This window comes from Numida meleagris, chromosome 3, assembly GCF_002078875.1.
Source record: "Numida meleagris isolate 19003 breed g44 Domestic line chromosome 3, NumMel1.0, whole genome shotgun sequence".
Classification (NCBI taxonomy): Eukaryota; Metazoa; Chordata; class Aves; order Galliformes; family Numididae; genus Numida; species Numida meleagris.
In genome coordinates, this window is record NC_034411.1 from 35,185,204 (window position 1) to 35,199,531 (window position 14,328).

The window sequence follows — 14,328 nt, forward strand, 5'->3', positions numbered from 1 at the left end:
CCAACCTTTTCTTTAGTATTCTCTGCTGTTACAGTAGTGTTTGATCATATTAAACCATTGTGTCTGTTTTCGTACTTGGGACAGCTGGCTGATACAAGGAGATGAGGAGCTCCAATAAGTTTGTGTGTGTAGGACAGAGAATGATCATGCAAAACTCACTTCATGTAGTTCAGACCATAGAAATCATTACCAGATGTAATGGTAGTGCTTGTGTGTGTGTGTGTGTGTGTGTGTATATATATATATATTTTTTTTTTGGTTGCAGTTATGGTAGAATGACTAACTTTTTATTTGTGAAATTATATTGGCTTTTGAGAAAAAATTCTTATCTGATAAATAATGAAATTCATCTGCAGTAGAACTAATGAAAACCTTTTTTTGTGGAAGTGTAGTGGTAATCTTACACCTTCTGTTCTAAGAATCAGCAGCATTCTGCCTTTGGAAGATAGAAAATATGGTATACTTTTTCATTGTTACCTTTCAAAGTAGACTATCACTTCAGAGATCATTCTGGTGTCACAGAATAAAGATAGATCTAACGTGAAGAAGATGAATAGTGATTCCATTTAGGAAACAGATACACTGTTGATCTTTTTCAGAAAAAAAAAAAAACAACTCCACAAAATATTTCTTTTGCAGTAATGCAATGGCAGAGGCAGGACAGGACTGTGTGGCTTTTCTAAGCAGTATCATATGCTTAATGAAGAAAAGGAGAAAACTGAGGAAGTGCTTGTACTTGTAAATATACCTGTGAGATATTTAAAAGCAGTTTGGATTTTGATAGTTTGCAGTTCCTTGTCAGAGGTTAAAGACATACTAATAAGATACGCACCTCTATAATCTACTTTCTTTAGCAGAATATTTAAGAGATGAAACTACTTGGGCAAAAAAATAAAATTTCCTTTAGCTCAGAGTATTTATTTATAAGGGTAATTTCTTATATGACATTACACTTTTCTGACTTTGCATTCCAGTTCAACTCCTTATGAGTAAGCGTACATTCTTAGCCACAGTAGGGCAGTCAGTGTGGTAGTAATTTGTGGGGTCATGGGAGGTACAAGATGAAATACTAGAAATAAAATTTGTAGCTTTTTGTCATTTTAATAATAGAAAAATAAATGTTTTGCCTGTGAATAAGACTGTAAGACATTCTCACTCAAATGACTCTTCACAGATGTAGATGATTAATGATGTTTAGCTGTTTTCACGAGGATGTGGTTAAGTCTTATCTGTGTAGAAGTACAGACTAGATGGCATACCTTTAAGAACAGGGTTTTATTTAAAAATATTACGGCAAGACTGCTGCACTAATATTTATGCAGTTGACAACTACTTATGGTTATATGATAATAAATAAGACCAGAGTGGATTCATAACTTTGTTGATAGGTGTGAGAAGATTTGCATGTTTTATAATTTACCAGTGCAGATGAAAGAAATGTTATATGTTACACGGTGCTTGTTTGGCCTTTTTTTTTTTTCTTTTTAAATCTTACTTTTAGAAAAGAGAGTGAGAGAGATCACCTGTAATTATTTCCCTGTGTTTTACCATAGAGGAAAAAAAAGGTTAAACTCTTTTATTAAGAAGTAATCACTATTCCCTCACACTTAACTTAATTTCTTACCTATACCTTTTACTTCTGCGGAAGGCTATGGCTTTGATGTGTGAATAACCCAAAATCTAGAACTTGGCTATTGGAGGTCAGTGGCTGAATTTCAGCAAGGGGGAAGCATGGTGCCCTACACTGCTGGCACTGTCCGAATCAGTCTAATTTGTCACCGCAAGAAACTTTTCCCATGCGTTAGAGGAATTGAATTTGAATTTTTTGGAATGTTGTAGTGCATGCAGGTTACAAAATGCTGTGGTTGAGGAGCTATACATTTGGCTATACACTGGTGCAGTTGAATCTAATGTATATGGGCAGAGAGGGAACCATTAGGAAACAGTGTAAAAGAGTAGCATGAAAATCAGTGTTTTAATTTTTTGCAGGCATCGTAGTAAAGCAGTGTTTTAAAGATGGGTTTTAATGCAGAAATAGGTAGCAGTAAGAATGTTACTGAGGAGCTCTTTCAGGTGTGGGGAAAAGCATGAAGGTGCTTGTTTGCAGAGAGTTTGATGAAAGCTGCCAACGTCATGGGCAAATGAGAGGGCTGGGTCCTCTGGGTGGGCATGCTGTGCAACAGAGAAAATGAAGTTGCATAGCTAATGTAGCCAAAGCCTCCTGTTTTTTTCTTTTCTTTTTAAATTGGCGGAGAGATATATTTCAATAAAGTAAGGATGAGAGTAATGAGAAAGGTGAATGGGAGATGAAAGGAATTCAGAAAATGAATCTCATTTTCTCCCAGGTAGATAAAGGTGCCAGAAAACATAGCTTAAGACATGAGAAGGTTTTCTTTATGGATAAAAATGTGGTTGTGGGTAGGAAAGAGAACCTGAGCTGAACAAAAGACAATTCTGTTATTTTGTTAGTTTTCCTTTAACGAAAAGTAATAAAGTGTTTTGCAGAGAGAGAGATGAAAGGCAGTAGAAATTGATGATCAAATTGATATAGAGAGGAGCTAGGTTCGGAGTTCTTGTTTTGGGAATATGGAGGTACTAAAGGATGGAATTATTTTTGTCATGGCTTATGCCTTTTTATCTCGTTTTTCCTTCAAATTTTATTTGAATGTGAAGATAATTGAGGCATCTAAGTGATTAGCTTTTTGAAATTCTGTACAGCTTTTATATAAATGATAGGTATGTGCTATTGTTTTCCAGGTCTAGAACTACTGGATAGTACAGGTTAATAGGGAAAAAGAGAATTTCTGGAAAATGACATATTAGCACATGTTTACCTTAACAGGTAAAACAGCTGTTAAGATGTTTCTAGATGGCAGCTGCATTCAGAAGGCTGTAAGAAAAGTAGGAACTGTAAGAGTTGGAACAATACTGTTAGGAGAAACAGTGAAAAAGAGGCTGTATTTTATCCTCTCTCTTCCATCGAGCTCTAGAGAGCAAGTTCTCATTTGTATTTGGTTTCTTCTGGTGAACAGTATTAAAGCCTGCTGATTTGCGTCTTTTGGGGTTTATCTGGGGAAGGGGATGATTTTGCTTGCTTTTGGGATTCTTTTTATTTTCTTCACTTCTCTTGATTTTTTTTTCAAGAGCGGATAGAGAAACAGTACACCAAATTGTCTTTATTAGTACAAATGTATTTGTGTCGTAGTTCATAGTGATTAAGACCTGAAGCCTGTAGTTCTAACAAGACAGAAAAAATTTCACGTGTGGAATTTTTGTAGAGTTAAGCTAATGAGTATTTGGAGGCTGGGAAGTATATTTGTTTCTCTAGCTTCATACTTTTTTTTGATTCTTTTTATATTAAACCTTGATTAAGAAGGACATTTACAGCAGAAGTGGATGGTGTGCTGAAGCGTGATAGAGCTCTGGAAATAGACACCTCCACCCTCCAGCTCTTGTGCCTCGATAGCAGTTTCCAATTACTATGTACCTAGAAGCAGTATCTGCTGCGTTGTGAAGAATGCATTGCATTTCCATGCATTTCTACTCTTGTTTTAGTTTCTTTGCTCCTCCAGCATTTCCTTAAGGTTTCATATATGCTTGTAATTATGGAAGTCCTTTATTCCTTGTCCTGTGGCAGTGCAGAGGGAAGACGCAGGCTGACTGTCCAGAAGTAGGCTTCTTGTAGCATCTTATCTTATGCCTCAGGCAATATTGTGCAGACAGACTCAGTCAAGATGGATGTGTGAACTCGTGTGGATATATTTCTGGGTTTTGTTCCCGTCTTTGAATATAATCTTTTTAGTGCTGAGCTAATTATGTAGTCTCAGTTTTACTGTTAGAGTACCTGATCAACTTTCCAACTGTAAAACAGTTTGAAAATCAAATGTAGCTTACATGCAAGACCCAACAAAATTAGAAGTGTTAAGTACGTTTTGGCAGTTCACTTTTATTATGCCCAGTCCTCAAATGTACCAGCAGACAATCATCTGAATGTTAGTTATTTTTCACATGCTTATGTGATCACACAAAAAGTACATGCTAAAAAGAAGCAGATGGTGACAGATGGGGAAGGTTGAATAAGGTGGTTTTGGAAACCTAGAAAAATGCACTTCTGCAATAGTGTAAAAATAAAAATTCTTTGATCGCCAAGTTAGAATGAACAAAATAGAATGCCCCCCTTCTACCCTCCCCCTAAAAAAAAATGACAAAAACCCACAACACCCTCAAACTTTCTGGTAGCAAGAAATGGAACCTATGAGGGTTCAATGTAAATTTAGGAAAATACGTTACACAGTGTTGTTTTGTCTAATGATAGAACATTAATTTTTATCAGCTGGAAACTTGAAAAGGTGGAAATTATACTTTGTCTGATTTTTAAAACAATGCATTTAAATCAACTGTTTTCCGTACTTGAGAGAGTGCTATTGGAAGAGTTGCTCTTTAACATCATGTATTTGTAGAGTTATGTGTATATAAGCATGTAATAATTTTCTTGGGGATAGCTGTACAACTAGAGCTAATTTGTAATGGGCAGAATTACCTCTTTGTCGTACAGACAGATACAAGGCTGAGAATGTAGAGAAGATATAATCAACAACAACCAAAAAAAAAGATTGTTTCCTGTGCGGATCACACAAGGACCCACCGTCAGCGTGAGGACTGAAGATTGCATTAGTTTAATGGGATCTTAGCATAAATATCTGTCTTGCAGAAAGGAGGCTCCTCTAAAAAAAAATCACTATTGATAAGGTGTATTTTACTCCATAAATTAAAATGTATTTGATAAATATTTTAGTTGGTATCTTCTACCAGCACTGACACCATAAATATTTTTTATTTTGATGTTTTCACCTATAGCATAAAACGCTGCTTCACAGTGACAGGGAACACTTTGCTCTTGGTTGTAAGCTGTTGCTTAAAACCCCAAACTCTCAACTTCTCATAACCAGTACTCATTTTCCTTAAAATACATTTAGTTTGCTTAGTACCAAAACACTGTAGTTATGTTGTTGTATTCTGCTTCACTAATTTTCATTTGGCTTCAAAAAGATAGTTCAAGTTTATTTACTCTCTGTTTACCAAGATACTTCGTGCATAATGTGATTCTTATTAGAGAGACAATAGAATTTATTTTACCTGTGGAAATGTGGTTTAGTGTTGGCGTGTGCTCTTGAACAGCTGTCTGTTGTGTATTTGGCTACATTTTGTTTCTGGGTGAAGACCAGTGGGGAGTGGGAGGAGAAAGAGCATCTATGCCGGAAAATGTTTTCTCTTCTGATTTGTGAGGCTTTTACAATATGGAATTTTCTCTTCACAGTAGAAATCCAAATTAGTTTTTATGTTCAAAGAAAATGGAAATGCAATTTTTTTTTTTTTAATTTTGAGATGCTAGTCCCTCATTCAAATGTGACTTTTATTCTCATTTGTTATCACTTACTATATTCTAGTGTACCGTGTAGTGTCATCTTACATGCCTAAGTCATAAAAAACCTAGTAATTTCGATTGGAGCATTTTTGTCAGCTTGGCATTGCCAGCAGGGCCCTGAGGTGAACATGATGGAATGTGGACAAGGGAAGGTATCCAGAGCATTTGCAGTCAGCATCATCAAGATCAAAAGATGGGGGTATGAAAGCATTGCTTAGTTATGCATGTGGAAGAGCTACTGCAACAACAGATAAATTAGCACAAGAGGTGGACTTTCTCCTGAAACCAGATAGCCAATGATGTAGCATGAATTTTCGTGCAATCTGGTTAATCTCACCAGACACAAAAACTAATTGTCCACATGCACTATCAGACTTCTCTAGGGGAAAGATGCAACAAATATGCAAAAATAATAAAACAAACCAAAGACTAGAAAACAGAGAAGCTTAACGTTGCTTAAAAAGAAACCATTGTATTCAAACCAGAACTTTAAAGCATAGAGCAATTTTCAAATAGAAAACAAATTCTTGTGTAAAGCAAGAAAGTATGATTCTTACAAAGACTATCTCAATAACACACTTGAAGTTTTTTTTCATTAATTTTCATTTAATCAGTACAAACGTTATTTACATCTCAGCAAAAGCCTTCAGTTTTTCTGAGAGCAGTGAACAATAAACAAAAGCTGAATAAATGCTGCTTGCTGTGGGTAAAAAATCAAAATGCTTTCATCAAGAATGACAAGCAACCAGAAAAAAAAATCACAATATTGTCATTATTTGTTATTTCTTACATCTTGCATTTTATGCTAATGCATACTGTGGGGTGTACTGCCAGTACAGTAGAGATATGAGGAGGTCTGCAAATTCTCTTACAGTGGTACCTAAATTTGTATCATATTTGGCAAACACACCTTTCTGTAGGAAGAGTGGTTTTTTTTTTTTTACAGTTGGGATGTCTGTTTCTGTAAAGAAATGTTTAGTTTGTTAGTATTAGGTCATAAACTTTGTTTCAGTACCTACTGCAAATCATAGAAAGTTTTAGCAAATACACCTTACAACTTTTGTTGAATATATGGGTGAATATTTGTTAGCAAACCAACAACTGTAGCAATAAAAATGTGTGAAGGGTTACCAGAAATGCTTAGGTAACATACACTCCACCTGAACCGTAAAGTTAATTGAAAACAGTTTTTTCCCCTTAAATTAACAGTACATTGGTGTAACCAAGTTCTCAGTTTTCTATCACAACATAGGTGTGCAGACAGTTTGTTTAGATGTTTAAATCTTTTCCCATCTGTTCTGACAAAATTATTGATTGAGCAAGCTATTTGTTTTTAATGTCCTGTCATAGAGTCTTTGTATGGTATATTAAGAGTAACCATAAGTAGGTCAAAAATGTTATTGGTTTTCCAATGAGTTGCCTTTGTTATGTAGCACAAAGTACCAAAATGAGTTTTGATACTGTTATTTTAAAGATGAAACCCGGTACTGACAACTATTTGTAGAAGATCGACAGTGAATTGTACTAAGCCTTTCATTCACACAGTTATTCCAGTTATTCCTGTATTTGTCTACATTTTTAGAGTCCAGAAGCCACAGCAATGAATTAATTTTTAGTGGTCTGTGGAAAGAATATTTCTTGATCGTGTGAATTTCTGCTGCACAACCCAAAAACCTTCCAGAGGATGTTTATCAGAGATATTTTGTTTCAAGAATATACAGAAAAATGGAAATAAGAGATTTTCTATATTTAGCTTGTGTCCAAGGCACTACCACCTTGTCTAGTGTTACGTGATTATTGAAATACTGGAGAATCCTAGTTTCAGTGAAGTAAAGTTCTAAGGTAAATAAATAGTTTTCCGTTAGCTGAAACTATAATATTGTCTAGTACCTCTAAAACATCCATAAAAGCACAAAAGTACCTGTTTGTGCCTGAAAGCAGATACATGACTAATGGTTCTTGGTTGTTAGAAAGTCTGTGTGTTACTTAACCTCTTGCATGTTTATCTAAAACTGGAAATATAGAAACTTTAGTAGCACTTGTGCAGACTTTTAAAAAAGCATTCGTATAAATGCAGACTCTGTCCTCTTATTACAGATGTAAGTTTTAGAGCAGCATCAATGCCCATAAAAATGAAATGGTTTCAGTGCAGCAGTTAGTTTTTACCCACTTCGGAGCCCTTTTGTAGTGCCAGAGCGCTTTAGAGAAATACAAGTTGGGAGGAGAATTGGGCCCTTCATTTTCCCATTAGCTGAGTATGGCTATTGCAGCTCTCTGCATGCACAGGAGTAATGGGGAGAGTCCACGTAGATTCTGGGATGAGAACTGCAGGCATTTCTTTCTGGGGTAGGACGTGTTTGACACTACGTGCCCTGGGCTTTCCACTCCTCGTGTGCTGCTACAGCTGCTCTTGTGGCAATGTAGGGTCTCAGGTCCCACGGTGAGTTACAAATAGCCCAGGGTAAAACTTTTCTTTCTGATGTCCTGTGTTGCAAAATTTTGATGTGGCGAGGGAAAAGAAATGGGGGCATGCGTCAGAGGGCGTAAGATTCCCTCAGGTAGTAAAAATGAGGCAGTTCCTAGGTTTTATTTCCCATCATTTGTGGTATCATCCAGGCTGAATGACGGTGAGCCTGCCTCGTACTTTACTTGACACTGGGAAATCATCTGGGCACAGTAGTGATATGAGGTGTAAAGCAGGGATGAATGACTATAATGTTATCCAGACACTGAAGTCATATCACATGGGAGGTCTCATCTCCTAAAACCTCATCTAGATCTCGGCGAGGTGGCTTGGACCCATGTGGTAAGCAGATGAAGAAAGGGAATTCATATGCTTGAATGATCTGACAGTTTTAATTTTGGGAAAGAAAGCATGGAACTTCATTTGTTCTAAAGTGTGCCTGACTAGAGTATGTATTCAATGTAGCTGCTCTTTCTGTAGCTTATGAGTTCCATGTGATCCTTCTGTTTCATACCTCTAGAAAATAATACATTGCTTAATTACAAACACCAAAGTGGAGGAGCTTGTGCCTTTACGATGGTTTTGGTGGGCCTGCTGCCTTTCCTGCTGAGACCTGACAGAGTTGTCAGGACAGTCTGTTGGCTTAAAGACAGATATGTGTGCCCTTACAGGAGACAGAATGGATGGAGGTAGCGGAGATGGATTTAAAGGGCAGTACACAGGGGCTAAGAGACCAGAATTTGCACTGTGGCTGTGGCTGGCCAGGTACTTAGGCTGACCCACGTGTACAGGAATACCTCACGTGAGCTGGGAGACAGCAAAGGTTGTTCTCCAGCCCTGGCAACCTAAGGAGACAATTCTAAAAGCAGGTATCCATCTCATGATATGCAAAATACTGAATTACTCATAGGTACAAATGTGCAACTGCGTCATGTTCATTTGGCATTGAGCTGAAGTTTTTGTGACCTGTGTTCAGTGTTATAAAAACAAGTCCCTCAAATCCAAGAATTGTTTGAAAAAGACTGTAATGCCAGAGTAGTGTGTTTAGATATGTTCTTCTGCCCAGCTTAATTTTATGGATTTGATCATAGGAGTTGCTGGATTGTCACTGATTTCTCAGTCTGCACATCCTAGATTTCTTAAAACTGTGGAGGAATAGAAATCACACGTGACTTACAAAATAATTATGCGCATTTACTGTGGATGCATAATGCACAATTTTATTCCATTTATATTAAAATAAATGGAGTTGCATTTTCCTTTCTTTACACTGTTTTCAGGCTGCTTTCCTTTTGCCTAAACGAAACCCTTCTGATGCTCTTGCTTGTCTGGCTGGCTGTAAACCAGGTATTTAAACAAAAATAAAGAGTTGCCAGTTTTGCCAGCTGGGGATGAGAACCCGGCTGGTGATATGCGGGTTCAGGAGGCAGTTAATCCAGCTTTTATGCTTTTTTATGATTTTATGTAAAAAGAGGTTAAAAATCACATTTGGCTCTTTCTTTGTACCACTGTTTTGTTGCTGTTGTGGGAATGCAGCAAAAGGTTGCTCATACTTTTTATTATTGTTAGGTAAAGTCCTGCATAAATTAGGTAAAACCCCAGATACGGTTTGTTTTAGCTGTTGGGCATGTGGTGTAGTTTGCCTTGCTCAGAGAATGAAATGCTTTATATTCCCATTGCGTGCTTTTGTAAATCACACGTGCAAACCACACCTCAGCTCACTTGTAAAAAGAATCTACCACTGCCTCACAATTTTTTGTATTTTACTAGCTTCAAAAGAAAAGAATAACTAATGGTACAAATAGGAGAAATGAGAACTATGCTAATACAAGTATTAGAAAAACACAGAATGCTTTTATTCTGTGGCAGAAGAAATGATGATTTAAAGACAAGTGCCACAGATTTCATATACAATTTTTCAGCAAATAGCTTACAATGTGCTGAAACTGATGAAATGTTTAATTAATTTTGAAATGCTGGAATTATGTTAGTTGGTTTTGTCACATGTACTTACTCAGATAATTTGTTGTGTTTTACACTTTCCAAAATTTCACCCTCTATTTGAAAATATCAATGATGTAACGAATCTGCGTGTTTTGGCACAGTTGTAAATAATATGTGTTAACGTGTTAATATTAATGGTTTTTTGATCTTATATACACAAGAGGGATTCGTAATACATTTCCTTTCATCACATTCCTATTACTAATCCTTAAAGATAGAGAAAATTAGGAATATGAATGCATTAATTACTGTGGGATCATCAAAATTGCCATACTGTATTTTGCTTCTGCTAATAACGTGTACCAGGCACTTAGGAGCAGGATGGGATTTACTGGGGAAGAAAAAGGAGAGGCAGATAAACGAGCTCTGCACCCTCGTTGGGACTGCCTGTTGTCACCCATGTGTCCTTGGATGACATGATGTGGTCATGGCCACTCCGTGTCCCCAGATGGGTGCAGGCTGTGTCTGTCATTGCTTCAGAGCAAATTGCTGGAATTCTTATTGTGTCTTTTTTGACAGTCACAAGATCATCTGCTCATGGGAAAAAGTTTATACCTGATCTGCTAAAGGTTGCCTTATTCCTTAAAGCCTGAAGGCATTACTGCGCATCACCAGGCTTTCCCTGGCGTGTGTCTAGATGACTGTTCTTGTGTGTCTGCTTCCTATTTGAGTCTAGGAGTGTGCCTGGTGTTTTTGGCTGCATATGACAGTGTCTTGTAAAAAGTATTTTGTTCTCTGCAGATTTGTATTTTTTTTTAAATCAGTTGTATGTGTGTTCTGTCTTTCAGAATCTGCCTTTTAATGACACAGAAACCATGGAGAATTTAATACAGTGCAACTATTAGTGTCATTTATTTGAACTTTCTTACCGTTTACTATTTAAGTCTAATTTCTTGTTTCAAGTTTTTTGCCTCTTTAATATATCTCTATTCAGCAAATGTTGGTATATCTTTATTCAGTAAATGTTGGCAACTGAAGCACATGCAGTGCCTTCTATGTTAGCATTTATTAACTTTAATTTTTACAGCCTTTTTGAGTGCAAGGATATGATCTCCTTGTAATACACAGAAATCTGGATTATATTCCCATGCTGTAGCCTTTGGTTTCTTTATTGTAAATGCTTTCATTATGGGTGTATGATGCTATTATTTTGCTTCCATTGCTGTCGTGCAATATTAAGATCTACTGAGATCAAGATATACTATTTAGATTCCTTATTCCAGTACTCTGAGGCTGCTGGAGGATGTCTGTGGAGTTGGTCAGTTTTTAAGACACTCAACATTGGAGGCATTATCATTTTAACAAATGGTAATAAACGTATTTGTATGATTGTATAGTATCATACATACACACACAATGTCATGGTAAACATACCATGTAAACATCGCCATATTTCTGTGCGCTAGTACAATTCAGCTGCTTTGGACTACTTCATGGAACTCAATGGAATTGTCAGGAGAAATGCATTGTGGGTTCTTAGTATTAAGTAGAAGCAAAGAAGCTAAGCTTCTCTTAGTAAGAGGAAGGTGTTTCTCAATTCCAAGCTTTATTCTGACAGGTGGGATAAAGAGAGGAAGTGGCTGAGCAAGGAGATGCCTCACATCCTCTCCCCAAAGAATGCTAACTGAGACTGCAGTACCAGCAGATGAAGTGTCTCTTCCTGAAACTGTGAACTTTATAAATGAGATGGTAGAAGACATAGAAAAGGGGAAAATGCGGTCATGATAATTTTGAGGGGACCATTCTCAATTGCATGTTTTGCTTGTTTCTGATGATTGCGCAGGGGATAACAGTAGAGTCCCTAGTATATCTGTAATTGCAGTGAGCTCAGGCGTATGGGTCGGTGCTGCAGTTGCGTATATTGGGTCTGAGTTCTGGCAGTCCTTGTTACACACTGTGGAAATGAAGTCTTCGAAAGACATTTGTATAGAGGTACATCAGATAGACTGAAATGATTCCATCTGAAATAGTGCATGCTTTACAGCTGGCTTTGCTTTCTTTCTTAGGTCTTGGAAGATAATGACTATGGTCGTGCAGTGGACTGGTGGGGATTAGGAGTTGTCATGTATGAAATGATGTGTGGAAGATTGCCATTCTACAACCAAGATCACGAGAAACTATTTGAACTGATACTAATGGAGGACATAAAATTTCCTCGAACACTATCTGCAGATGCAAAATCATTACTTTCAGGCCTACTGATAAAAGATCCAAATAAGCGGTAAGTGAAATTACTTGGTTACAAAGCCATAAGAAAATACTCAATTTATATTCTTTAAAGCAAAAACAGGCCACTGGTGCCTGGTCTTCCTGACTGAAGGGCCAGTCATAAGAAGGGGCCACATACAGCCATACAACCTCAGATTTCCACTTATGATGTACAACAGTGAGTTCCATAAGCAAAAGGAGAAAAGAGATGTGGATGAGAACACTTTTTAAATCATTCACAGCAAACATGAGGAAGGTTTCAGGTTTACGTTATGTACTGGAACAAAATGAGAGCTCTGTATTGTTTTTCACAATACGACTTAACCCTAGGTTGGTAACAGAGTCTAACGGGAATGCACCACTTTTTTTGTGTGTGATCATGCTCGCTGGCACTCAGGGCAGGACCAGTTTCAGTGCCCCCTTTGCCTGCACTTAGCCACATGCAGCATCTGACACAGCTCAAGATGTCAGCCTTTCTGTTGCTGCCCATCAACATCTGTTTTAACTAAGTTTACTGTATATAATAAAAGGAAACCAAGATCAACCAAATAAATACATGTAAGGTGTAAGGTAATTTGTAGTAATTCCCATTGCATCTTAACCTCCAAACCATTTGAGTTATCAAATAGATTAACCTTCAGAATTGAAAAGATACTTCCCTGTAATTAATCTTTGCAGGCAGTAGTGTTTATTACAGACTTCTATTTACAAGCTTACTCATATTCAAGTTCCAGTGCTAGCTGCTGATAAATAGGGTGCAAGCACAGAGGTTAACCACAGCTCTGCTCTTCTTTGAGCAGCTGGGTGGGAAGATACTGAGGAAAGCCTGAAGACTGCTGGCAGACCGGGGTGCTCAGCAGAGATGTAGAGAACTTCATAATGAGTGGCTGAGAAACAAAGAAGAATACAGCATGGAAATAAGTTTATGCCCAGTCACTACAAGACTGAGGTGGTAGTCCAGATTATTTCTGTAATCTTGACAATTATTGCTCCTTGCTTTTAAATCTTTTCTTTGTATCCTCAGCAGTTCATTTTAATGTAACACAAACGGCCTGTGTCATTCTCCTTGTTGACAACGTACGCAAGCTGTTTGTTAATTTTTTTTTTTCTGTTGCAACTTCTTTCAGTTATGCCATAGGATAGCTAGACTCAGGAAGATGTTAGGTGAGAGCTGAGCAGTCCTAAAAGTCCACCTGCTGTTGAAAGGGGCAGAGGTCCTTCCCCTTGATGTGTGGCTCTGTCTCCATCAACAGAAGCCTAAGGGAGCTCACTGAACCTGATGCTGAGTCAAGTTTGACTTCTAAAGCAACAAAAAGCTGCCGGTTCTTTGTGTTTTCTCCTTGTGGAGTTAGTTTTCTTTCAGGTTAGTGAGCTGACTCAGCTCTCAGCCTCCAGTGAGTATCACGATCAGTGGAAGCGATGCTGTAGATGAAAGTGAGGGGAGACGTATGGGCAGGGATGGGACCCTTCTTCTTGGCAGCAGTGTCTGCTTACAGGAGCTCAAACCACCTTGTGCAAGTTCACCCAGAGTAGGTGGAATTTGCTTACAGAGATGATATGCCAGAGTCTGGCTTTGGCAAGCTATGGGATGCAGTGAATAGTGTGGTTATTTACAGTGGCCTTTAAATAACCTTCTCAGCAGGCCTACAATTTATTAATTTATACTAATTAACTCAGATTGAGGCTATTTTATGGTAATTGGTTAATTGTTACAGCACCCAGATGCAACAGCAGCGAACACTTTATAAAAATGATGTGTCAGTCATTACTAATTCAGTGCTTGGCACCTCCCTGGCAAAATTCTAGGTCAGCTTCGTTGGGTTATTTTTGGTTTTTAACGGTGCCAGATCTTTAGTCTTTCAAGAAAACTAAAGTTAAGAATGTCTTTTGAATGAGTGGATTATTAAAAACTTGTTGTGGACAGTAACGGACCCCATAGTTGGAATAATCAAGTGGAACAAAACATTATTTGGACACTTTTGTTGTCACTTTTTATCTTGAATTCATATTAAATAGGGAGAGAATTGTTCCCAGATACTGAAAAGCAAATGGTCACTTTTTTTAACTATCTTGATAATTTAATCTCCTTTTAAGAGTAGTGCTTCTTTAATATGGACATTTTATTCTCTGTTTAGGCTTGGTGGAGGCCCAGATGATGCAAAAGAAATCATGCGTCATAGTTTCTTTGCTGGAGTAAACTGGCAAGATGTATATGATAAAAAGGTAT

The 14,328-nt window shown here is 37.4% G+C and overlaps 1 protein-coding gene across 2 annotated transcripts in view; it reads left to right on the forward strand.

The window, feature by feature from the left end:
• The window catches only part of AKT3 (AKT serine/threonine kinase 3), a 132,958-nt gene that overhangs the window by 104,147 nt on the left and 14,483 nt on the right, over positions 1–14,328 (forward strand). For both annotated transcript variants that reach the window (XM_021392381.1, XM_021392382.1), the window contains 2 exons: positions 11,900–12,114; positions 14,237–14,324. In XM_021392381.1, the coding sequence (XP_021248056.1) occupies positions 11,900–12,114; positions 14,237–14,324 (303 nt within the window). The remainder of the gene's footprint in view (positions 1–11,899; positions 12,115–14,236; positions 14,325–14,328) is intronic.